We start from the raw sequence: 27,505 nt of genomic DNA on the forward strand, positions 1-27,505 counted from the left end.
GTCTATGTTCATGTTTTTCTTTTCTTTTTGTTTTGTTTGTATTCATAATTCGTTTTCATGTATAAATTTTTGTATTCTCTGTTTTCTTAATTACTTCTTCTGTGTATCTTTTGCAAATGTTTTAATATGTATCTTTTTGTGTTATCTGTCGTGGCATCACCGAATGGGCCCTACGGAAGACCAGCGCTGGCTTTATAGCTAGCATTATGCTGAGTTGGGTCCATTTCGTGATGCACACTTATTGTTCTCTTCTGTTCTTGCTGTTGTTGTCTGTACCTCTGTACACACATGAAACATGTTCGTACATGTTTTGTGAACGTCACGAATAAAAATCTTTTATCTTATCTATCTTTTTATACAAGTGCGAAAAAGAGGAAATTCGAAACGAGTGGCGATAAATTAAAACACGACCGAAGGGAATGTTTTAAATCGACACGAGTTGCGAATTACCTATTCGCACGTGTATCGAACAACGTTTTACAGTACATATGGCACTTTAAAGTTTCGACATCGCACGAAAAGTGCTATTTTACGCACTAGTGCGGAAAAGTAGTCCCATATGTACTGTAAATAATATTAAGGTACAGTCAGCACTCAGCAGCAGAAGTTATAAGCGGGCGAGGTGTTCAAAACTACCTTGACGCGCTCTTATTGTCTTAACAATAAAGTCGCGTCAAGATCATTTTGAACACCTAGCCCGCTTAACAACTATTGCTTAAATGTTGTTTATTTTCGCAGGCGGGCCGGGCAGCGGGAAGGTGACACACTGCGATAACCTGATGCAGGAGAGACGTGGCCTCGTCCACATCAACATGACTGATCTGCTGCAGCAATACGCCATCGGGAATGGTACGTCCTAGCTTTTTCATTTAGACAAACAACACAAACAACATTTATTTTAATTTTCTACTCGTCGACTGCAATGCTTGAATTAAGACTTCATATACCAAAGTGAAATCGCATACTTTTTTCACTATGGGACCCCAACTCAACTATAATATTCATTTCAATCTCGTACCTTACTTAGGCAACTCAGCAAGCTTCGTTGCCTAAACACGGTACTAGGGCTTCCAATACCGGGATCCCGGGATCCCGTCTTTTTAAACGCATTTTTCAATACCGGTATTTTTAAAGGCAATACCGGGATCCCGGTATTTTAAAAAATGAGGGAAATGCGCAGTATAAACCCTTTAAATCCATTATATCCGGCTGTATCAAAAAGCTTACTAAAGGTCAGACGCATCTAGAGTTAGACCAAGAAAAGTCTGCAACAATTTTGATTGCACGCGCAGTGCAAGTGTTATATTAAACGTCAAACTTCTATGAAATTATGACGTACAAATAATACGTGCACTGCGTACTGCGTATGCTATCAAAATCGTTGCAGACTTTACTTGGTCTAACTCTAACTGGTCTCTAGCCCGCATTTTATTACTGAAACAAGATCGTTGCCTAATGCGTCAGATAAATATTTGGTGGTTGGTGGTGGATGAATCCTGAAGTTATGTGAGTGATGAATATGATGATAGTGACATTAACATTAACATAATTCGTTCTTATAATTTTATCAAGAAATAAAACGAAAGAGCAAGGATAATTGTAATAATGGCAAACCAATTTTGACGGAAATTTGAAAAAATGTTGTCTGGTTGGTTAAGTTGGACTACAAATGTGACTGGTGAGGTGAAGTCAACAAATTGGATAGAATTATTGCCAACCTGGAGTGTGAAATAAAATTATTGCAGATGGCGGCATTGATTGTTTATTGTCGTAATAGCTTTTAGGACATATCTGGTGTTCCAGTGAGCCTTTCTAATTCCCCTTTTTAATAAAACTATATATTTTTAAGCGATTCATATCCAATACCGGGATCCCGGGATCCCGGTATTGATGAAGACAGTTTCGGTATTAATACCGGTATTGTGAGAAGTCCGGTATTTGGAAGCCCTACACGGTACTCGACTGAAAAGCTCTCCATTATATCACGATTGTATAAAATACTATTTAGATATGTGTCGTTCACGAGTGAGTGATTTAAATGAACTGTATCATTTGACTGAACTCACTCTTCAACTCGTTCAGATTCAACCCGCTCAATTCGCTCAGTAACTCATCTATCTCAGTGTTCCTTGTTCGCTCTTTCCCACTCATGATTCGAATGAGCCTGCCGAGCGTGACGAGCGAGTGAGACGATGCGAATAGGTTCGGAAGAATTCGGAGGGTGTCGGAAAAACATTACGGGATCGTATCGCGTAATTCGCCATCTTGGTCGCACTTATGGCTGTGGGATCTAATTGATTAACGCCATCTACTTACACGACAGTAGGCCAAAGATAATGGCGCCATCGCTCGAAAAGATTGCACATGATTAATTTCAATATTTAACATTAACACATATCAGTGAAAGAATAAGGATCAAAGTCAAACGGCGTTCTAACAGTTTTAATCTTCTGTTGAAAGATGGCAGTAAATTTACTGTGGCTACATATTTTACTTTGATAATCCGCCTCTATTCCAATTTATCTTTGCTACTAAGTTCGAATTTTTAATTTTTTTTTATTTTTTTTTATTTATTTACTAAGTTCGAATGTACAGCAAGCAGCAGAAGTTGCTAAGCAGGCCACGTGTTCACATTGATCTTGACGCGACTTTATTGTTAAGAGAACAAGAGCGTGTCAAGGTCATTTTGAACACCTCGCCCGCTTAGCAACTTCTGCTGCTGACTGTATGTGTCGCGAGGTCAGGGGTATTTCTAGTTAATCTTCTTACAAAAGAAGTTACAAAATGATTGCGAACCGTCCTCACCCATGACCGTCACTCGATCGATTTCCAACGACACTTAAGTGAGCAATTGCCGACTCTATTACAACGATGTAAGGCACACTAATGGTCATCAACTTTGTGCATTATTCAGTATAAACACAGCAATTGGCATTAAACTGTTTGCCTCTTGGCAATTTCTTGCCTTTGTGAGCTTACGATGAAATTGCCTTCATTTGTATGGCGACCTTGGTAGCGTCTGTGCGGAAAGAGAAGAGTCGTGGAATGTATGGGGCGAAATACTTTCCGAACAGACTCTAGATCTTCCTCAAATAATGTGGTACCTATAAGTTTTTGGTGGCTGTAACTACCAGTCGAGCTTTCACCCAAATAACCCGTCGATTGAGAGTGCCTACATTCATTATATTTGTACTGTTTGTAGAGATTTTTTGGAAGTTATAAATTTAAACTTAAATAAATGTCATATACTAAGAAAAAGTGACCAAAGCCTCCAGTGCCCCAGGCTAGAATCGAACCAGCGTCCTCTGCTGCTGAGTTTATAATTTATATAGTAGTGTGTCTACTTGTAATAAAAACAAATTACTTAAAATATTTTCTGAAAATAATTTAATTTGTTCTAATACAGTTATAAATTTATTGACATTTGCCGAAGCTAAAACGCTTCGCTCTCGCTCGGCCAAAAACATAACCATTGAACAGTTTTCCCAAGGTTAAATAATAATAAAATTTGATTGAAACGACATGCCAGTTTACATTACAATGTATTAAGTTAATCTGAGCATTGATTTTATGCTAATTTCCCTAAGGGTAGGCTCGGTTAAAAATAATATCATAAACTCTAACTTAACCTCTTGCATGCGACCCTGCGTAAAAATATTTTTCACACCTATTCAGAAAAGAGCTTTTTTTCCCTGCTAGAAGGGATCAAAGTGGCACTTTTCCTCCCTGCTAGGAGGGATCAAAGTAACACTTTTCTGTTCTAGCACACTATTTTTACATTTTTTTTCACATAATTTTTTTAAATTAAATAATCTGTTTAAGCATCAGATTATGTCAACACTAAGATTTTTTTATTTTCCTCATAGTTGATGTGAAAAGCAGTATGTGTCACACGGTATCAAAATTATTTCGTCTTAGGCGTTAACACTTGAATCCCTCATTACGCTCTGGATTCTAATTCAGAATATACTACGTTCAGGATTCTATTGTAGAATCCGTCGCTTCATTCAGGATTCAATGTACGCCCTTGACGGAAATATATCATTTTGATCCCTTGTAACACAAACTATTACTATTTCTTTTCTCCTGCTCTGAAAGCGGGTCATTGTTGTTCTAAAAAGTGTGCAGAAAATGATACGTCTGCACTAGAGATTTTAGGTTCCAAGTACGATATTTTTTTACGATAAGCAATTGAAATCTGGGTTTAAATGGATTTGTTATACAATTTCCATTCTCATATTTGACTCCCCATTCCATAAATAGCAATACTTTTGCCAAAATTGTTAATTGAAAGTAACCTCCAAAATACTATAAAAATGTATAGGTACCTTTAGTCGTGTTATAAAAAAAACACATGCATTTTACTTTCATCGTATTCTAAATGAAAAGTAGAGGGTTCAACTCGGGTGAAAGGCATAATTTCAGCCTCGGACTATTGGCGCTCTCACTGCGTTCGGGCGCCAAACTACCTCGTCAGAGATGAGTGCCTTTCATCCCTTGCAACCCCTAGGTAGCGATCCTCGCTCCGGATCTTATCTCCTCCCACAGAACAGGACAACGCTGCCAGTGTCATGTCATGGGGACGTTTGGACCGGCTTCGGGTCGGGGTGGCACCATAGCCTAGCCTCCTATACATATAAGGCCAAGCCATACAAACGAAACATCCTGCCACTGAAATTTGAACCTAAATTGTGAGAAATAGAGTTGATTTAGCGTTGTTTGAAAATTGAACGAAACAAAGCAATAGCGACTCTGTTCCAATTGAACATGGTTTAAATTACATCGAACTGAACGGGTACTATAGGTAGGACCTTAGGCCTTAGGAGGCTAGCTTAGTGGTCAAGATTGACAAAGCCTGTTGCGGATTACAGTATTTGTTAGTAGGTGACGGCTTGTTTCTACTTTTTTTTCATACCTGAATAAAATGATAGATCTTAAATCAGGTCTAATAAAAAAAAACTCGAGTAGTACACGACTTATCCATCTAAAATCTATTGGCATAGCGCTCATAGTAAATCAATATCGCTGCGTACTAATCGTCATTTCACTAATTTGTACAGACACGCGTATGACCATGCTTCATTTGTTTAGTCGTACTTTCCCGGAATTCACTCGCGTGTAAGTGTAAAATAGTATTTTATGCAACCGTTGTTTAAGAGAGGTCAAAAAAGGCGAGTGGCGTGAGTAACAATTTGAGGCGAAGCCGAAAATTGTTAATAAAGACGCCACGAGTATTTTTTGACTCAGTTAAACAACGTTGCATATGTCAGATTTACCACCAGTAAAATCATTAATAGAATAGAAAATCAGGATGCAATGCAGTATTTAGTTAAGACCAGTTAGTTATTGTTCAAAGTAATGTATTTATTATAGGGACAACTACAAGGTTTAGAATATAAAAATGGTAAACATTATTTAAGTAATATATTTATATAAGCAAATTGTAAGTAAAAGTATATTGTAAATTTACTGAACAATTAATCGGCTTTATTACCACATAATTCACAAAAATCTTAATAATTGTATTGCTAAATTAATTAGTCAAGTAGGTACGCTGCGTAATAGATATCGGTGGCTTATAGTTAGTACTGGCTACCTTACTGTACACACTTGACATAATTTAAAACAGTAATAAAGATCTAGCAATAAGCTACATGATGTATTACACCGTAATCAGTTGGAATATACGTTACATAGCAATTGTTAAAAGGTCATCAAAGGTTGTAACGTACATACCATCAGACTATAACACAAAGAAAACATAAAAGTCATAAAAACACAATAAAATGGATACTTAGCTTCGTTTGTCGTTGTTAGCTCTCCAACTGAGAAGTGAGCCACAACTGTCAGACACCCGCTTATATTCGATCAGACTTCACCCCTTCCACCACTTCTTGGTAGGAATAATAAGTAAGATGTTTCCTGCACATCCGGTTATCATAATAATTCAATTTAACAAATGTATTTGCTACATTTTAATTTAATTTATTATAGAATAATTAATCGCAAATTAATACGAATTTAATATCATGGCTTATTATTATAAGATACTTTATTTACGTTACTAATGTTCTGACAGTTATGGTCAAGAAATATACATGGAGGGTAGTTGTGTAATTAAACAGCAGTTCTAACTTATTATTTCGATATACGTATTAGCTTAGCAAAAGTGGACTATTTCGTGAAAATGTAAGTGTGATCTTTGTTTTATACTACGTATCTCACACGGCCATACTGACAGGTGCTTCGTTCTCGAAGTACCTTATTTCTGCAATCATATTAAACTTAGTAATATACAATTACTATTTTTATTAGTCAGATACTATTTCACTTATAACATTAATCAAGTGAGGCTCATAGGCTCTGCAGCATATCCCTATATTGTTACTTTTTCACTTATTACATCAAGTGAGAGCTCGCAGGCTCGGCAGCAATAATCCTAATTACAATCACCATGCTACTGGCACTTATCACATCAAGTCAGCCTCAGTAGCATGTATCACCCTGGGTTGGCTACCGGGCCACTTATAACATCAAGTGGGGCACACAGGCTCTGCAGCAGGTCCCTATATTGCTACTTTTTCACTTACATCAAGTGAGAGCCCGCAGGCTCGGCAGCAATTATCCTACTTACAATCACCATGCTACGGGCACTTATCACATCAAGTCAGCCTCGGTAGCATGTATCGCCCTGAGTTGGCTACTGGTCCACTTATAACATCAAGTGGGGCACACAGGCTCTGCAGCAGGTCCCTATATTGCTACTTTTTCACTTACATCAAGCGAGAGCTCGCAGGTTCGGCAGCAATTATCCTACTTACAATCACCATGCTACGGGCACTTATCACATCAAGTCAGCCTCCGTAGCATGTATCGCCCTGAGTTGGCTACTGGTCCACTTATAAAACAAGTGGGGCACACAGGCTCTGCAGCAATTATTAATCGGTTATTATTTTGTCAAATTAGCTTTTTAACTTTGTGGTGTACACTGGAAGTTCTCAATCGATCGATAATCAACTCATGTCTCATTCACATACGTAAACTTTAATTATTATTATTTGTATCTCCTTAGATTTCACGGGCCTATAATCCCGGTCTTTTGTTAGGCTTGCGTGGGGATATAGATCCAACACGTAATTTTTTATTTATTTTTATAATACATAAATTACCTTAAGTATATAAAACTTCTTAGTCCCATAGCAAGCTCAACTAGCTTATGTTTTGGGCACTAGAAGATGATGAGACATGTATAAATATATTTATGCATATGTACATAATAATATGTCACATATTGATACTTATATACATAAAAATCATTCACGGCTAAGGAACAAATCCTTCCGATGAACACACAAATAGATGTACCCACTGGATATCGAACCCGGGTCCTCCAGTTAATTTGACATGTAAATTTCTAATCCAAGATCTCCAATCCCCGTAAAACTTACTAAGTTCTTGTGCACTAAGTTTACAACCACAATAAATAATGAATTTAAAAGTGGAAAAAAAAAATTAAGCTTTATATCATCATTCGCAAACGTTTCCGTTTAATACAAAATTAATTTGGCATTCAGAAGGCAGTAGACGGTCGGAACTAAGGCATAGTTCAACATGGAGGTGGTCAGTTAAGGAGGCTGGCTCAACTGGACTCGACTGGAAATAGCTGGAAGTAACCGCTCAAGATCGCGACAAATGGAAAATAAATCTGGGAGCCCTATGTCAAAAATAAATTTGTACTCCTGCCATGAGATTTCGACCTTTATAAATTAAACTGAATTCCTATGGTTTTTATATAAACCTAATGTAACAGAATTTTAAACTCCGTTCGGCCATCCCACAAAACAACTACCCTAAAAGTCATTAATCAGAATTATCTAGAATGTATTCAATATGTCTATAGATCTATCTTTTATTTAGCTGAAGCTTTGGTGGTAAAAAAAATGTGGTTACATATAATAGGCAACGTACTTCTCTTTATGAAATGTTGTTTTAGAGCTTCCATAGTAACTGTCTTTAAACCCAAATTTAGCAGATAACGCGATATTCTGCTAGTTGAATCTTAATTGTACAAAATAACTTATCGTACAAAGGCGGATTTATCGTACAAAAGTTATTCTCTAGGAGGTCTAGGATGTTCTGGGTACGATCAACCTTCGTGTTTGTTATGCTATCCCGTTGTCCGATGGACAACAGTGGCATAATTCATTCGAAGATGTATTATTTATAACAATCATGCTTCATTATGGCAATAGATTAGGTATGAATTTAAAAAAATGCATATAAGTTAAATACTATAGTATCAGGATTATACAATCGTTTTATAGCTCATTCACTCACTGTAAACATTCTATCTACATTCCGCTTGGCTTTATTGGCTGTCTTGTGTTTTCTCGTATGTACCAAAATTAAAGCAAACAATAAAATGAACCAGAAGATCATAGGTACAAAATTGCCATTGTATTAGGCATTTCATTACCGCCGCATATTTAATTACCGCCAGACCATGTAAATGGTGGTACATATACCCAATTGCATATGTGAGTTTCTACGAGAACTGGTAATGTATAAGTATATAATGGTTTAAAATATTGTATATACATGGTGTTCACGAGGAATGTGACTTTAACCACGCATTTCTGAGGTCAAAAGAAGGGGAAAAAAATGTAATGCGTTTAGGTCAATTTCGCAAAAAAAACAAAACTAATGTTTTTTTTTTTCAATTTTTTCTAATGTATTTATACATTAAATGTTATTGGTAAACCTGTCACTTAAAATGCATTTTTACATATTTTTATTTTATTTTCGTACCTAAGTCATAGTTACTTGTCACTTTTTGACATCTATCAATAAGGATATTTAGACTACGTCCCATAGTAGCAAACTTCGCCATCAATGTAACAATAAAAACTAAATTATTATGATTTTTTTTTTATTGGTATTAACTCCGAAACTAGGCGAATTTCAAAAAAGTTTATAGGACATTTTTGTCTCTAAATATGATCAGGAATACGCTGCTAAAACTATTCGGCCTCCTCATGTTATACCGTGTATATATTTTTTTATATTCCTTACAGATCACCTAGATGAATTGTCCTAAAGCAGTGTTTCTCAAAGTGTGGGTCGCGAAAAAAAAAAATTTAGTGGTCATAAAGGGCCGTGACACCATAAAGTTTGAAAAACACTGTCCTAAAGGAATACGTTATACACATTTATCGTACTCTGTTATTGTTTTTTTTTAGTAAAGTATTTTTATTACCAAGAGAATATGTGCTTTTTATTTACTGACTAATTTGCGTGTGCAAAACACTATCTTTCAACTTTCAGGGTTTTAAAACATAATTTATTAATACGGGAGTCGAATTAACTAGTCTACTATTTTTATGGCGTAATTGTCTAAGGTTGTCACTGAGATATCCTTTTTTTTTGTAGTCATATATATCCATCAATCAGTAAATTTATCAAGCTAACTGGAAGCATATTTTCAAAAACGCTTTTATGCCAAACACGTATTACTATCTGTACACAGAACCCGCAATAAGCACTGTAGGTGCAAAATTGTAAATAAGGGCTTGTAAATGAAAACCAAAAAGCGTGTGAACTTTATCCTTATAGTTTTAAAACGACCAGACAATTTAATGTTATTTACTGTTTTATACTTATTGAAATAGTAACTGGTGTTATATAAATATTTATTCGTATCAATCGTAACAAAAATAAGAAGTAATGTGACTAATAAAATATATAGGACGTATAAGGGTATTTCCACTTAACTGTATACCGTTAACGGCCGTTTAGGAAAAGTGACAAAGCAGACGATAAATATCATAAACGTGAGAATTAAATCAGATTCGTAACTAAACCGACAGCTGAATGTGACTTGATACACGTACCTAACTAAGACACGCGGTAAGTTACAATTAAAATTCCCATCGTTATTAACCGCCTAAAATTCAAACGAAGTCTCTAATGCAGACCTCAAAATCTTATAATGAAATTCGAGTTATAGCTAACTGATCACGATTAAAATATTTATCCAGGCTATAAATAACGTTATTCCAACGTTTAGAAACTTATCCAAACCAAAATGTTGTCAAAGTGTTCACAAATAACCCTTTTAAGTATTATTATTCAATTTAGTCATTAATTAAATCGTCATTTAGAATAGTTTAAACATACCTATACAGTCCTATTTTTAAGTATAACCAAGTTTTAACATACCAGAAACAACATCATTCATCAGTCATCCTTCCAGACAGGCGCCACTCCGTAGCGTCTCACAGGTGCGGTAGTTTCTGTTTCGCGAAGTACTTTTGAGCTGCTTGCTGCTGTTCTCCATAAAAAGCATCATGCTTAGTATACCAAATATCTTGTTTCACCTGGGGTTTTCACTGAAAGTGAAACACCAGTGTCCTTGTGTCCAGGATAGCGCGGCTTACAGTGTCTGTTTGGAGTTGGATAGCGTCCCGCTGTTGACTCGTACTGCTCCTGAAACATTAGTTTTGTAGGCATAGAATGTGTGTAACATCCCACTTCTGATGTCAGATTTACCACCAGTAAAATCATTACTAGAATAGAAAATCAGGATGCAATGCAGTATTTAGTTAAGACCAGTTAGTTATTGTTCAAAGTAATGTATTTATTATAGGGACAACTACAAGGTTTAGAATATAAAAATGGTAAACATTATTTAAGTAATATATTTATATAAGCAAATTGTAAGTAAAAGTATATTGTAAATTTACTGAACAATTAATCGGCTTTATTACCACATAATTCACAAAAATCTTAATAATTGTATTGCTAAATTAATTAGTCAAGTAGGTACGCTGCGTAATAGATATCGGTGGCTTATAGTTAGTACTGGCTACCTTACTGTACACACTTGACATAATTTAAAACAGTAATAAAGATCTAGCAATAAGCTACATGATGTATTACACCGTAATCAGTTGGAATATACGTTACATAGCAATTGTTAAAAGGTCATCAAAGGTTGTAACGTACATACCATCAGACTATAACACAAAGAAAACATAAAAGTCATAAAAACACAATAAAATGGATACTTAGCTTCGTTTGTCGTTGTTAGCTCTCCAACTGAGAAGTGAGCCACAACTGTCAGACACCCGCTTATATTCGATCAGACTTCACCCCTTCCACCACTTCTTGGTAGGAATAACAAGTAAGATGTTTCCTGCACATCCGGTTATCATAATAATTCAATTTAACAAATGTATTTGCTACATTTTAATTTAATTTATTATAGAATAATTAATCGCAAATTAATACGAATTTAATATCATGGCTTATTATTATAAGATACTTTATTTACGTTACTAATGTTCTGACAGTTATGGTCAAGAAATATACATGGAGGGTAGTTGTGTAATTAAACAGCAGTTCTAACTTATTATTTCGATATACGTATTAGCTTAGCAAAAGTGGACTATTTCGTGAAAATGTAAGTGTGATCTTTGTTTTATACTACGTATCTCACACATACAATACTTTTTCTACGACCTAACACTTACTTTGAAATAAAATTGTAAATTTAACAAATATTTAAGTAGCAAAAATGGAGGGTACTGGCGGGAAAAGAATGAATGAATGAATTAAATTAAATAAAAACATGTCTATGGTTCACTTATTTGTCAGAGATGACATTTAAAATATGGTTGGCAACACTGTATTTCATTCAATATTTTTTTATTGGTCATTACACGAAGTATCGTAAAATCGCCAGAAAGATACTGCGTGTATGCACAAATTCTTTCTTGGGGAATAGACTAAAGACTTGTCTTGACAACTATAAAGTAGGGTTTTAAAGGTGTGTGCACGACCCTTTAAATGACAAATAAAAGTACGGGAGTAGAAAAAATATCTTAAATACCTACGAGCACTTCTTAGGGCAATATCGGAGCCAATGAGCCATTCATCTGTAATGGTGTAAACGGCGTCCTAGGCTAGTCGGTAGGGACCCTGCCTACGAAGTAGGTCTTGGGTTCGAATTGGGTAAGGCCATTTATTTACAATTTTCATGAATATTATCCAGAGGTCACTGAAAAGTATCAATCATGTGAGTGGTTATAAATAAGGTCTAAAAATTACTTTTCATATTAATGAGGCACGAATGCGATTGAAGTTCATTATATCTGAATATGCCTTTCAACCCAATGACAGATTGGAATGCGGCATGATTTCACAAAAGGTTTTCATTTGAAAAAAAAAATTATAAACGAAAAGCACAATAAGTTCTAACGTTTACTACAATGTGGCACGAAAGGTTAGAAATATGTCCAGTTTTATTGCTCAATTAATTTACAGACTAAGCATAGTTATTAACAAGCATGTTTATTACACACTCTAGTGTAATCTGATTCCTGATTACGCATATACGACGTGGGCCTGAATAACCCGTTAGACTGACTACCTACTTAATTGATTTATTACTTTTTTTTAACCCCCGACGCAAAAAGAGGGGTGTTATATGTTTGACGCCAATGACAGACAGACAGATCTGTCTGTGGCATCGTAACTCTCGTTGGATGGACCGATTTTGATGTTTTTGAAGTGAAAACTTTTTAGCGCCGCTGGGCACTTTTTGAGGTGGGGAAAAAATGATAAACTCGAGACAGCGCAAAGCGATCACGTGACCGTAAAGACCGTAAGGGGCATAAGGTTTAGATGGCCACTCATAATCGGGGAGCGGTGCTCAGGCCCGGCGCAGCTCCCGGAGTGCAACCGTGGGTGCTTGTTTTTTTGCGAGTGTCCTTGCGGTGGTTCTGGGCTATGTTTGATAGTAGTCGATCTAGCAGTTTGAAGAGTATGAGCTTTTTTCCAAAATGATGTAAAGCATTTTTGGCACAAAATTGATTTATTTCATATAGCGATTATAGCGTAAAATGGTCCTACTTTGCTCCTTGGTGGGTAACTGCTCCAATTTAAAAAAATGACTTATATCCAACCATGATATTTCTATATTATTATTTATATACTCAGATAAGCGAAATTGTATATATTTTATGAATTGCTTGCTACTTTAGTCATAATATTCTCTTTTCTTAGCGGGGTCTATTAATTTGGCACACAATGGGGTGAACTATAGGTAGGAGCAAAAGTACCCCCAACAATGAGTATATTGTGCCCCGTATTCAAAGCTTCGTTTTATACTTGGAGGATATAATCAAACGGAGACGCCATGTCTGTAATTTTCTGTACAAAATAGTCTGCCGATTTTTGCGGGGGAGGGGAACGTCAAATGTATGCGTAACGTAAAAATAGCCATGTCAGATAAACGTCAGTCCATACATTGTGTATGACCGTTGGCCGCCTATTTTCGACAGAGGGGAAAGCCTGTTAATGGCTACTCCGTTTAGTTGTATCCTCCAAGGTTTTATATAAAACAACATTCCATAAAGTTGATTTACTGATGAAATATGTCACATGAAATGTTCTTCTTCATATTCAACTTTTTAACTCATAACAAATTTAAATGAGGAACAGTTTAAAAAATATTCAAAATTTCCTTAAAGTGGAGCCAATTTTGGAGCAAAGTAGGACCATTTTACGGTAGGGGCTTTTTAAATTTTTAATTGTAGAAAGTTTATTTTAGTAGACCAACTAAACTAATAACTTCGTTTCGGATTGTCCCAGTAGTTGAAAATAGTTGGTCACCCTTAGCGCGGGAACGGACACGTGGAATCAAATTCTCAATATTCAAGGCTATAATATTAAAACACTAATTGTTGGAGTTTAATATCAATTTCCTCAAATAACAGACTTAAAATGACAGTGTCTCTACAATATTACAATTTCAAGCTAATCGTTTACATTATAAGTAGGTATTATTAACTACTAATTATACAATTTTACACAGGGTAGGTATTTTTGTCTTGTTTAAATTTTACGGTGTATGATGGACGCAGTTTTATCGATTCGCTCCGCTGAGCTGTTTCCACTACAGCTGATAGGTAAATGAAGTGTTTCTATTGGTTCATGACAAGCCCATCCCTCGCTACGCAGTCTCGCACATCTCTGGTGGAAACGCAGCCTTAGTGCAACCATATTAGAACTAAGATTGACAGACCCTATGTTTTAACCTTTAACCTTTTTTGCAGACATGCAAGACTTCGGCACACTATCCAGCAAGACGGTTACCGAGGTCCTGATGCTGGAAATGAAGATGGCGCCTACAGCGAAGACTTATCTGGTCTCCGGATACCCGAGGTCGATGAGGGACGTGGCAGAGTACTCAGATAAGGTTAGATATGATGATACACTATCCAGCAAGATTGTCATGGAGGTCCCTGATGCTAGCACCCACGGCCAAGACTTATCTGGTCTCCGGATACCCGAGGTCGATGAGGGACGTGGCAGAGTACTCAGATAAGGTTAGATATGATAATACACTATCCAGCAAGACGGTTATCGAGGTCCTGATGCTGGAAATGAAGATGGCTCCCACAGCGAAGACTTATCTGGTCTCCGGATACCCGAGGTCGATGAGGGATGTCGCAGAGTACTCAGATAAGGTAAGAAATGAAATGAAACATCTTTATTTTCAGGCAAATACATAAATACCTGATAACTAGCGTAATAGGCAGTATAGGCTTAAACTTATTATTAAATTAAAACTTCGTAAAAAAAATGTGTGGTGAAATGGTCACTTAGGGCGCGAGTCTGACTCGCAAGTCTCGCAACACCGGGAGCGGGGACATCTAAACTTGATCACTGCTGTGCTATGATCGTAGCGTTACGTCGTAGCCGATAACATGTGTTTCCCGGTATATAGCGTAAATGCTTCGTAGATGTAAAGTGACGTGTCGGCATTAATGCTGATGCTGAATTACTGAATAGGAATTAAAAGTGTAGTATAAGTAAATCTTCTTCTTTGTCTTATCCTAGCTTTTTGCCTCGGCTCATAGGAGCCTGGGGTCCGCTTGACAACTAATTCCAAGAATTGGTGTAGGCAGTAGGCACTAGTTTTTACGGAAGTGACTGCCATTTGACCTTCCAACTCAGAGGGTAAACTAGGCCCTTACCGGGATTAGTCCGGTTCTCTTACGATGTTTTTCTTCACCGAAAAGCGACTCATTCATAATTTCATATCAAATGATATTTCGTAGGTTTCGAAAAACTCATTGGTACGAGCCAGGGTTTGAATCTGCGACTTCCGGATTGAAAGTCGCGCGATCTTACCGCTAGGCCACCAGCCACCAGCGTTGAGAGCGTAGTAAGTATAGAGGAGAAAATCCTAATAGGGAAACTCTGCGTTGGGGGCGCCACTCCCACAATAAGTCACAATCTAAGGGTCTACCGCAAACGAGAGAGTCGAAATTTTGTTACCTAACCTCTCTATCACTCTTGCATATTCGAGCGATAAAGAGGCAGATGGCTGAGTTTCGATTTCGCGTTTCCCGGTAGGCCCTTTGTAAACAAACCGCCTTGAATAATTTTACGGTTTAGACTCAATGTCACAATGTTAGTATGTCTCACAACAGTTTAAATTAAACCGCCTTGATGTATCAATGTCATATTTGATTGTCTGTGAAAACTTGTCAAAAAACAGTTTAAGGTACAGTATGTATAAGCACAGTATAAGTTACTCTAATGGTATGCTAAAGTCGCTAGTGCTGAAATCTGGCGGCATAACATTGCAGTAATACTCCATATTGAAACGGTACACCTGTTACATTCCGATTTTCCCGCCGACACCGATGTGTCAGACTTATAAATTGTTGGTTAATTCGTTGTGACCTTAACACGTTCGATTTTTGTGCCGATGGGCCGAACACGCATGTCCGAATATTAATGCCTTCCGTTATTCTACAGTACAGACGCCATCAGATATATCTGAGTGGCCGAGGTGCCCAAAAATATCTGAACACGCTTTTCCGTTATTCTAGTGTTTTGTACAGCCATCAGATATATCTACTCGTAGGTGGCCGAGGTGCTCAACAATATCTGAACACGCACTCTAACGCCTTGACAATAGAGGCGTGTTCAGATATTTGTGGCCACCTTGTTCGCTCCGATCACAATGTGTACACCCGACCAGGCGTGTCTCACTCCGCGATTTCGTCGCTTTGCTACAGGTAGCTAAAAGTACATCCGTTCGGCCCCAATTTTGGGGAAAGCCATAAGCCGCGCGTGGCGCTGTCGCCACCTATCGGCCATATCTGTGCTGATCGTAACAGATGCGTTTTGTTAGAGAGTGAGTCTTCTGTACTTAGTACTATTATTTATTCTGTGACCCGACATAAACCTTTTTTCTTAAAAAATATGCTAACTTTATTTAATTTTCTATAAATAAGTATATGAATCAAATGTTTATTGCACCAACCATATACCATTTTTGCAATATCATACCATGAATCACAGGTAATGCCTATTAGCGTTTGTTTGGGTGACTCGCTGTATCGATACTTTCCCATTATTCGCAATATGCGGAGAAAATAATAACTTCGAGGAATTGAATGAACTATTTGGAGTAGACCAAGAAAAGTCTGCATCGATATTGATATACGCACGGCAAGTGTTATTTATACTTCACTACATAGTAAAAAACAAAGTCGCTTCCCGCTGTCTGTCTGTCCCTAATGTATGCTTAGATCTTTAAAACTACGCAACGGATTATGATGCGGTTTTTTTTAATAGAGTGATTCAAGAGGAAGGTTTATGTATAATTTGTTAACCCGTGCGAAGCTGGGGCGGGTCGCTAGTACGTCATAATTTCATAGAAGTTTGACGTTTCAAAGCCCGTAATATATCGATGGGTCCCTATTAACCGTATTTTTATTTCAGATCCAGACTATAAGCGGCGTGGTGCTAGTCAGTTGGCGCCAGAGGGTCCTTGAGCGCCAAATCGAGTATGGCGCCCGCCTCGGGCACGTGGTGCTCAGTTTGGCGCGGATGGAGCTCAACAACTTCTACAGAAGCGTCATGCCCGTGGCCGAGTACTTTGACCAGAGCGGGATGCTCATAGCGGTGAGTGAGACAAAACACTTCCAGGTCTACAGCGTGACGTAGTGGCGTAGTACATTAGACAGTGGGTCCGCGCGCCAAATCGAGTATGGCGCCCGTCTTGGGCACGTGGTGCTCAGTTTGGCGCGGATGGAACTAAACAAGTTCTACAGAAGCGTCATGCCCGTGGCCGAGTACTTTGACCAGAGCGAGATGCTCATAGCGGTGAGTGAGACAAAAACACTTCCAGGTCTACAACGTGACGTAGTGGCGTAGTACATTAGACAGTGGGTCCGCGCGCCAAATCGAGTATGGCGCCCGTCTTGGGCACGTGGTGCTCAGTTTGGCGCGGATGGAAGTAAACAAGTTCTACAGAAGCGTCATGCCCGTGGCCGAGTACTTTGACCAGAGCGAGATGATCATAGCGGTGAGTGAGACAAAAACACTTCCAGGTCTACAGCGTGACGTAGTGGCGTAGTACATTAGACAGTGGGTCCGCGCGCCAAATCGAGTATGGCGCCCGTCTTGGGCACGTGGTGCTCAGTTTGGCGCGGATGGAACTAAACAAGTTCTACAGAAGCGTCATGCCCGTGGCCGAGTACTTTGACCAGAGCGAGATGCTCATAGCGGTGAGTGAGACAAAAACACTTCCAGGTCTACAGCGTGACGTAGTGGCTTAGTACATTAGACAGTGGGTCCTGGAGCGCCAAATCGAGTATGGCGCCCGTCTCGGGCACGTGGTGCTCAGTTTGGCGCGGATGGAGCTCAACAACTTCTACCGAAGCGTTTGTCACCTTGGCTAGGCCTCCTTCTACGAAAACGTTAAAAACAACGCTGCCTGCGCTACGACGTAGGTCTCTACGCACAGACAAGACATCCTCTAGACTGAGCATAGTAACGCTACCCCCTCTGCCACTTATACGATAGTTTTACTCCATCTTCGAGTCAATTCCGTGCCGTGATTGGTCCGTGTCTCTGAACGGACCAATCACGGCACGGGATTCGCTCACCTCGTCCCCCCCGCACCCCCGCATTTTTGGCAGCATCGAAATTTCATTTCATGAAATAATTGCTCTAAACTCAGTCTAGAGGATTCCTAGTCTATGCCTCTACGCCCCGTAGCCGTTGTAGCGATGTGCTACGCGGTGATGTCACGCACATGTTCACTAGGCAATTAATACGCGTGGGCGGTAAACGCTTGACTGTCGATAGCTTCGTTGATTAGTGGATATTTGAAACTATTATAATATGGGGTAACTTTGGTGCAATGATTCTTGTTAAATTTTGAAATTAACACATTCACTGCTGAGCTACGGTGGTAGCGCTACATCGTAGCCGATATGGATTTCCCGGTATGTAGCGGAAATGCTTCGTAGAGGCAAAACGACAACGTGTCGTGATTAGCGCTGAACGGGTTAACTTATACCATCAACCTGAGCAAATACTTAATTGTTTTACTTTTTTCCCTAACTATAAATTATAAATGCGAAACTAATTCAATCTGTTTGTTTGTCTGTATATTTGTATTGCAGTCGCCATCAAATACAACTCAGTGGCCAAAGTGCTCCAAAATATCTGAACATGCACTTTAATATATTTTTATAATAGAAGCTTTGTTGAGATATTTGTGAATACCTTGGCCCTTCATGCTTATAATACGGCTGAACAAATTGAAAGAATTGAGACCGATTATCGGAAGCTTAATATTAGTAATTTTAAACAAAACATTATACATATTATAAGATTTATAAGTAACAAGATGATATCAAATCCATTAAAATGATAAAAAAATCAATGCATGTTACATACTCGCCTCTATTAAAAATTCAACCGTAATGTCATAACAATAAATGTGGTAATGCTATTATTATCTTCACAACATCAGCAAAAGATCGGCCTCAGGGCCAAGATAAAGTGAAGATGTATTTCGCACGCTCATCCATCGGCCCATTAGCTCAGTTGGTTAGAGCGTCGTGCTAATAACGCGAAGGTCGCGGGTTCGATCCCCTCATGGGCCACTTCTCTTTTTGTATTTTTTTATGAAAAATTAAATAGGACAATGAAGGTACAATATTTTTACGATACCCTTTCTTTATGATTTAGAAGTATTTAATGTTTTTAGATACAATTAATTTTCTATTTAGAATGCGTCTATGCTAACTTTGTGCCGACTTACATAAATAGAAAAATTGAGGGAGTAGCATTACAAATGTAATATTTTCATACAAATATTACAGTAATGATGACATTTTGCCACACTTCAGTAAGTTTGGCTTAGTAATAATGCTATATATTCAAGTCCACCGTTAACTATGTATGTCAATAGGTATTATTACTCTTTGTGCACTAATTAATCAGTGAGTAATGAATAAGTGAGTGGCATCAATATCAAATGAATTACAGGTTTTATATAGTAAATTACATACCTAGGGAGGTGAATTCGTGAATGCTCCAGATCGCAGGTGTTTTATTTTTAGGGTTCCGTACCCAAAGGGTAAAACGGGACCCTATTACTAAGACTCCGCTGTCCGTCCGTCCGTCCGTCTGTCACCAGGCTGTATCTCACGAACCGTGATAGCTAGACAGTTGAAATTTTCACAGATTATGTATTTCTGTTGCCGCTATAACAACAAATACTAAAAACAGAATAAAATAAAGATTTAAGTGGGGCTCCCATACAACAAACGTGATTTTTGACCGAAGTTAAGCAACGTCGGGTGGGGTCAGTACTTGGATGGGTGACCGTGTTTTTGCTCGTTTTGCTCTTTGTTGATGGTGCGGAACCCTCCATGCGTGAGTCCGACTCGCACTTAGCCGGTTTTTTTTATTTATGCAATCTGGGGCTTTACGAACGCCCGTGGTTTGTCTAAAGTTTTAAATCTTGCCTTGGCCAGGAAGGAGGAAATCGCGATGCGAGGAGAAAATCCCACTTACGGGCCTAGGGTGACGTAAAAATCCGAACGTGTCTTGGCTAGATTAGATTTATCCTTGAACGTGACAATCACCTTGTACGATTACGTACCACCCGCGAATTGACCCGAACGACATGCAAACAAAATTAAGTTGAATATCTTATAGGTACGTAAACGGTTTGTCATCATGACCGTACAGAATTACAGATTGTATGTCTACGTATTTAACGGGGTTGCTTGGTTTCCCATAAAGTTTTAAGTCATAATGTTTGTCATACTATCATTAATTAATTAGTCATAGAACTGAAACCGTTAATTTCAGAATTTTCGTATGGATATCCTATAGATAGGTTAGGTTAGATTACAATCCTGAAAAGTGATGCGTTTCTGAACCAAATGAATTATTATTAACGAAAATGCGGGCAAACAATACATTATGACTTAAATCTATTTGGAAAACGGTAGAGATCCGTATTTAACACATAATATATCTTTAAATTGTGTAATGGTCTCGCCGGTAGATCAGCGCTGACGTTTGGGTTAGCATTATGCTGAGGCGGGCCATTTCGTCGTAAACAATTTATCTATTTTAATGTTTAATTTCTTTGTCATATACTTGTGTATGCTATAGTAAGTTTATCACGAATAAATGCAATGATTAATGTGTATACTCAATAGGTATATATGTATGATCTTGTGTGTATGTTTACAAATGCAATGCTAATAAACGGTTGTACCGATTTTGAAAAATCTTTACATTCAGGCCACTGCCCTTAAAAAAACAACGGGTTGCACTCAGTGTTGGCCGTAATGTGTAATTCTAATTAACAATTAATCATTTCCATTAACCATTAAATCCGCAATTAGTCAATTGCATTACGCATCAATTTAAATTAAGTTAATTAGAATTGAATTTTGAGGCGTTTAATTACATTGATTGTCAATCTAAATTAACGTTTAATGCAATTAAATCAATTTTTTCATAAACTAATAATTAATGTTACTATTGCTTAGAAACTTGGAGCTAGGTATTAAAATTAAAAATAAGCATATGAATACAAGCTTCAGTGAATTATCAGGTCGTGATATTTTAAAATGAGACAACAAAATGACCCTGAAACCTGGCAGTAGGTACCTACTGGAACTCAGGTTTGGTGCAACATAGACACACGCCATTTAGGCTATTCGACTCGTCACAATGAGCACTTGGGAGAGCAGTACCCAAGATGGAGCTGATGCTGAACCTTGGCTGTACCTAGTGGAACTCAGGTTTGGTGCAACATAGACACACGCCGTTTTGGTCATCCGACTCGTCTTGATGAGCACTTGGGAGAGCAGTACCCAAGATAGAGCTGATGCTGAACCCTGGCAGTACCTAATGGAACTCAGGTTTGGTGCAACATAGACAAACCCCGTTTTAGTCATCCGACTCGTCTTGATGAGCACTTGGGAGAGCAGTACCCAAGATAGAGCTGATGCTGAACCCTGGCAGTACCTAATGGAACTCAGGTTTGGTGCAACATAGACAAACGCCGTTTTGGTCATCCGACTCGTCTTGATGAGCACTTGGGAGAGCAGTACCCAAGATAGAGCTGATGCTGAACCCTGGCAGTACCTAATGGAACTCAGGTTTGGTGCAACATAGACAAACCCCGTTTTAGTCATCTGACTCGTCTTGATGAGCACTTGGGAGAGCAGTACCCAAGATAGAGCTGATGCTGAACCCTGGCAGTACCTAATGGAACTCAGGTTTGGTGCAACATAGACAAACGCCGTTTTGGTCATCCGACTCGTCTTGATGAGCACTTGGGAGAGCAGTACCCAAGATAGAGCTGATGCTGAACCCTGGCAGTACCTAATGGACCTCAGGTTTGGTGCAACATAGACAAACGCCGTTTTGGTCATCCGACTCGTCTTGATGAGCACTTGGGAGAGCAGTATCCAAGATAGAGCTGATGCTGAACCCTGGCAATACCTAATGGAACTCAGGTTTGGTGCAACATAGACAAACGCCGGTTTGGTCATCCGACTCGTCTTGATGAGCACTTGGGAGAGCAGTACCCAAGATAGAGCTGATGCTGAACCCTGGCAGTACCTAATGGAACTCAGGTTTGGTGCAACATAGACAAACGCCGTTTTGGTCATCCGACTCGTCTTGATGAGCACTTGGGAGATCAGTACCCAAGATAGAGCTGATGCTGAACCCTGGCAGTACCTAGTGGAACTCAGGTTTGGTGCAACATAGACACACGCCGTTTTGGTCATCCGACTCGTTTTGATGAGCACTTGGGAGAGCAGTACCCAAGATTGAGCTGATGCTGAACCCTGGCAGTACCTAATGGAACTCAGGTTTGGTGCAACATAGACAAACGCCGTTTTGGTCATCCGACTCGTCTTGATGAGCACTTGGGAGAGCAGTGCCCAAGATAGAGCTGATGCTAAACCCTGGCAGTACCTAATGGAACTCAGGTCTGGTGGAACATAGACAAACGCCGTTTTGGTCATCCGACTCGTCTTGATGAGCACTTGGGAGAGCAGTACCCAAGATAGAGCTGATGCTGAACCCTGGCAGTACCTAGTGGAACTCAGGTTTGATGCAACATAGACACACGCCGTATTGGTCATCCTACTCGTCTTGATGAGCACTTGGGAGAGCAGTACCCAAGATAGAGCTGATGCTGAACCCTGGCAGTACCTAATGGAACTCAGGTTTGGTGCAACATAGACAAACGCCGTTTTGGTCATCCGACTCGTCTTGATGAGCACTTGGGAGAGCAGTACCCAAGATAGAGCTGATGCTGAACCCTGGCAGTACCTAGTGGAACTCAGGTTTGGTGCAACATAGACACACGCCGTTTTGGTCATCCGACTCGTCTTGATGAGCACTTGGGAGAGCAGTACCCAAGATTGAGCTGATGCTGAACCCTGGCAGTACCTAATGGAACTCAGGTTTGGTGCAACATAGACAAACGCCGTTTTGGTCATCCGACTCGTCTTGATGAGCACTTGGGAGAGCAGTGCCCAAGATAGAGCTGATGCTAAACCCTGGCAGTACCTAATGGAACTCAGGTTTGGTGCAACATAGACAAACGCCGTTTTGGTCATCCGACTCGTCTTGATGAGCACTTGGGAGAGCAGTGCCCAAGATAGAGCTGATGCTAAACCCTGGCAGTACCTAATGGAACTCAGGTCTGGTGCAACATAGACAAACGCCGTTTTGGTCATCCGACTCGTCTTGATGAGCACTTGGGAGAGCAGTACCCAAGATAGAGCTGATGCTGAACCCTGGCAGTACCTAGTGGAACTCAGGTTTGATGCAACATAGACACACGCCGTATTGGTCATCCTACTCGTCTTGATGAGCACTTGGGAGAGCAGTACCCAAGATAGAGCTGATGCTGAACCCTGGCAGTACCTAATGGAACTCAGGTTTGGTGCAACATAGACAAACGCCGTTTTGGTCATCCGACTCGTCTTGATGAGCACTTGGGAGAGCAGTACCCAAGATAGAGCTGATGCTGAACCCTGGCAGTACCTAGTGGAACTCAGGTTTGGTGCAACATAGACACACGCCGTTTTGGTCATCCGACTCGTCTTGATGAGCACTTGGGAGAGCAGTACCCAAGATTGAGCTGATGCTGAACCCTGGCAGTACCTAATGGAACTCAGGTTTGGTGCAACATAGACAAACGCCGTTTTGGTCATCCGACTCGTCTTGATGAGCACTTGGGAGAGCAGTGCCCAAGATAGAGCTGATGCTAAACCCTGGCAGTACCTAATGGAACTCAGGTCTGGTGCAACATAGACAAACGCCGTTTTGGTCATCCGACTCGTCTTGATGAGCACTTGGGAGAGCAGTACCCAAGATAGACCTGATGCTGAACCCTGGCAGTACCTAGTGGAACTCAGGTTTGATGCAACATAGACACACGCCGTATTGGTCATCCTACTCGTCTTGATGAGCACTTGGGAGAGCAGTACCCAAGATAGAGCTGATGCTGAACCCTGGCAGTACCTAATGGAACTCAGGTTTGGTGCAACATAGACAAACGCCGTTTTGGTCATCCGACTCGTCTTGATGAGCACTTGGGAGAGCAGTACCCAAGATAGAGCTGATGCTGAACCCTGGCAGTACCTAGTGGAACTCAGGTTTGGTGCAACATAGACACACGCCGTTTTGGTCATCCGACTCGTCTTGATGAGCACTTGGGAGAGCAGTACCCAAGATTGAGCTGATGCTGAACCCTGGCAGTACCTAATGGAACTCAGGTTTGGTGCAACATAGACAAACGCCGTTTTGGTCATCCGACTCGTCTTGATGAGCACTTGGGAGAGCAGTGCCCAAGATAGAGCTGATGCTAAACCCTGGCAGTACCTAATGGAACTCAGGTCTGGTGCAACATAGACAAACGCCGTTTTGGTCATCCGACTCGTCTTGATGAGCACTTGGGAGAGCAGTACCCAAGATAGAGCTGATGCTGAACCCTGGCAGTACCTAGTGGAACTCAGGTTTGATGCAACATAGACACACGCCGTATTGGTCATCCTACTCGTCTTGATGAGCACTTGGGAGAGCAGTACCCAAGATAGAGCTGATGCTGAACCCTGGCAGTACCTAATAGAACTCAGGTTTGGTGCAACATAGACAAACGCCGTTTTGGTCATCCGTCACATCTTGACGAGCACTTGGGAGAGCAGTACCCAAGATAGAGCTGATGCTGAACCCTGGCAGTACCTAGTGGAACTCAGGTTTGATGCAACATAGACACACGCCGTATTGGTCATCCTACTCGTCTTGATGAGCACTTGGGAGAGCAGTACCCAAGATAGAGCTGATGCTGAACCCTGGCAGTACCTAATGGAACTCAGGTTTGGTGCAACATAGACAAACGCCGTTTTGGTCATCCGACTCGTCTTGATGAGCACTTGGGAGAGCAGTACCCAAGATAGAGCTGATGCTGAACCCTGGCAGTACCTAGTGGAACTCAGGTTTGGTGCAACATAGACACACGCCGTTTTGGTCATCCGACTCGTCTTGATGAGCACTTGGGAGAGCAGTACCCAAGATTGAGCTGATGCTGAACCCTGGCAGTACCTAATGGAACTCAGGTTTGGTGCAACATAGACAAACGCCGTTTTGGTCATCCGACTCGTCTTGATGAGCACTTGGGAGAGCAGTGCCCAAGATAGAGCTGATGCTAAACCCTGGCAGTACCTAATGGAACTCAGGTCTGGTGCAACATAGACAAACGCCGTTTTGGTCATCCGACTCGTCTTGATGAGCACTTGGGAGAGCAGTACCCAAGATAGACCTGATGCTGAACCCTGGCAGTACCTAGTGGAACTCAGGTTTGATGCAACATAGACACACGCCGTATTGGTCATCCTACTCGTCTTGATGAGCACTTGGGAGAGCAGTACCCAAGATAGAGCTGATGCTGAACCCTGGCAGTACCTAATGGAACTCAGGTTTGGTGCAACATAGACAAACGCCGTTTTGGTCATCCGACTCGTCTTGATGAGCACTTGGGAGAGCAGTACCCAAGATAGAGCTGATGCTGAACCCTGGCAGTACCTAGTGGAACTCAGGTTTGGTGCAACATAGACACACGCCGTTTTGGTCATCCGACTCGTCTTGATGAGCACTTGGGAGAGCAGTGCCCAAGATAGAGCTGATGCTAAACCCTGGCAGTACCTAATGGAACTCAGGTCTGGTGGAACATAGACAAACGCCGTTTTGGTCATCCGACTCGTCTTGATGAGCACTTGGGAGAGCAGTACCCAAGATAGAGCTGATGCTGAACCCTGGCAGTACCTAGTGGAACTCAGGTTTGATGCAACATAGACACACGCCGTATTGGTCATCCTACTCGTCTTGATGAGCACTTGGGAGAGCAGTACCCAAGATAGAGCTGATGCTGAACCCTGGCAGTACCTAATGGAACTCAGGTTTGGTGCAACATAGACAAACGCCGTTTTGGTCATCCGACTCGTCTTGATGAGCACTTGGGAGAGCAGTACCCAAGATAGAGCTGATGCTGAACCCTGGCAGTACCTAGTGGAACTCAGGTTTGGTGCAACATAGACACACGCCGTTTTGGTCATCCGACTCGTCTTGATGAGCACTTGGGAGAGCAGTACCCAAGATTGAGCTGATGCTGAACCCTGGCAGTACCTAATGGAACTCAGGTTTGGTGCAACATAGACAAACGCCGTTTTGGTCATCCGACTCGTCTTGATGAGCACTTGGGAGAGCAGTGCCCAAGATAGAGCTGATGCTAAACCCTGGCAGTACCTAATGGAACTCAGGTTTGGTGCAACATAGACAAACGCCGTTTTGGTCATCCGACTCGTCTTGATGAGCACTTGGGAGAGCAGTGCCCAAGATAGAGCTGATGCTAAACCCTGGCAGTACCTAATGGAACTCAGGTCTGGTGCAACATAGACAAACGCCGTTTTGGTCATCCGACTCGTCTTGATGAGCACTTGGGAGAGCAGTACCCAAGATAGAGCTGATGCTGAACCCTGGCAGTACCTAGTGGAACTCAGGTTTGATGCAACATAGACACACGCCGTATTGGTCATCCTACTCGTCTTGATGAGCACTTGGGAGAGCAGTACCCAAGATAGAGCTGATGCTGAACCCTGGCAGTACCTAATGGAACTCAGGTTTGGTGCAACATAGACAAACGCCGTTTTGGTCATCCGACTCGTCTTGATGAGCACTTGGGAGAGCAGTACCCAAGATAGAGCTGATGCTGAACCCTGGCAGTACCTAGTGGAACTCAGGTTTGGTGCAACATAGACACACGCCGTTTTGGTCATCCGACTCGTCTTGATGAGCACTTGGGAGAGCAGTACCCAAGATTGAGCTGATGCTGAACCCTGGCAGTACCTAATGGAACTCAGGTTTGGTGCAACATAGACAAACGCCGTTTTGGTCATCCGACTCGTCTTGATGAGCACTTGGGAGAGCAGTGCCCAAGATAGAGCTGATGCTAAACCCTGGCAGTACCTAATGGAACTCAGGTCTGGTGCAACATAGACAAACGCCGTTTTGGTCATCCGACTCGTCTTGATGAGCACTTGGGAGAGCAGTACCCAAGATAGACCTGATGCTGAACCCTGGCAGTACCTAGTGGAACTCAGGTTTGATGCAACATAGACACACGCCGTATTGGTCATCCTACTCGTCTTGATGAGCACTTGGGAGAGCAGTACCCAAGATAGAGCTGATGCTGAACCCTGGCAGTACCTAATGGAACTCAGGTTTGGTGCAACATAGACAAACGCCGTTTTGGTCATCCGACTCGTCTTGATGAGCACTTGGGAGAGCAGTACCCAAGATAGAGCTGATGCTGAACCCTGGCAGTACCTAGTGGAACTCAGGTTTGGTGCAACATAGACACACGCCGTTTTGGTCATCCGACTCGTCTTGATGAGCACTTGGGAGAGCAGTACCCAAGATTGAGCTGATGCTGAACCCTGGCAGTACCTAATGGAACTCAGGTTTGGTGCAACATAGACAAACGCCGTTTTGGTCATCCGACTCGTCTTGATGAGCACTTGGGAGAGCAGTGCCCAAGATAGAGCTGATGCTAAACCCTGGCAGTACCTAATGGAACTCAGGT

The 27,505-nt window shown here is 40.7% G+C and overlaps 1 protein-coding gene and 1 non-coding gene across 4 annotated transcripts in view; both read left to right on the top strand.

The window, feature by feature from the left end:
• LOC134648331 (adenylate kinase isoenzyme 5) overlaps positions 1-27,505 on the top strand; it is a 55,240-nt gene that overhangs the window by 4,204 nt on the left and 23,531 nt on the right. For 2 of the 3 annotated variants that reach the window (XM_063502836.1, XM_063502837.1), the window contains exons 1-2: positions 14,322-14,531; positions 16,804-16,986. In XM_063502836.1, coding sequence (XP_063358906.1) covers positions 14,361-14,531; positions 16,804-16,986 — 354 coding nt within the window. In that variant the 5' untranslated portion in view covers positions 14,322-14,360. Of the gene's footprint in view, positions 1-738; positions 850-14,117; positions 14,261-14,321; positions 14,532-16,803; positions 16,987-27,505 lie in introns of those variants that run through there. The other variant, XM_063502838.1, reaches the window with a different exon arrangement.
• On the top strand, positions 18,907-18,980 carry Trnai-aau (transfer RNA isoleucine (anticodon AAU)). The gene has a single exon. It is a non-coding gene; the product is annotated as a tRNA-Ile (tRNA).

The sequence above is a fragment of the Cydia amplana genome, chromosome 5 (assembly GCF_948474715.1).
Source record: "Cydia amplana chromosome 5, ilCydAmpl1.1, whole genome shotgun sequence".
Classification (NCBI taxonomy): Eukaryota; Metazoa; Arthropoda; class Insecta; order Lepidoptera; family Tortricidae; genus Cydia; species Cydia amplana.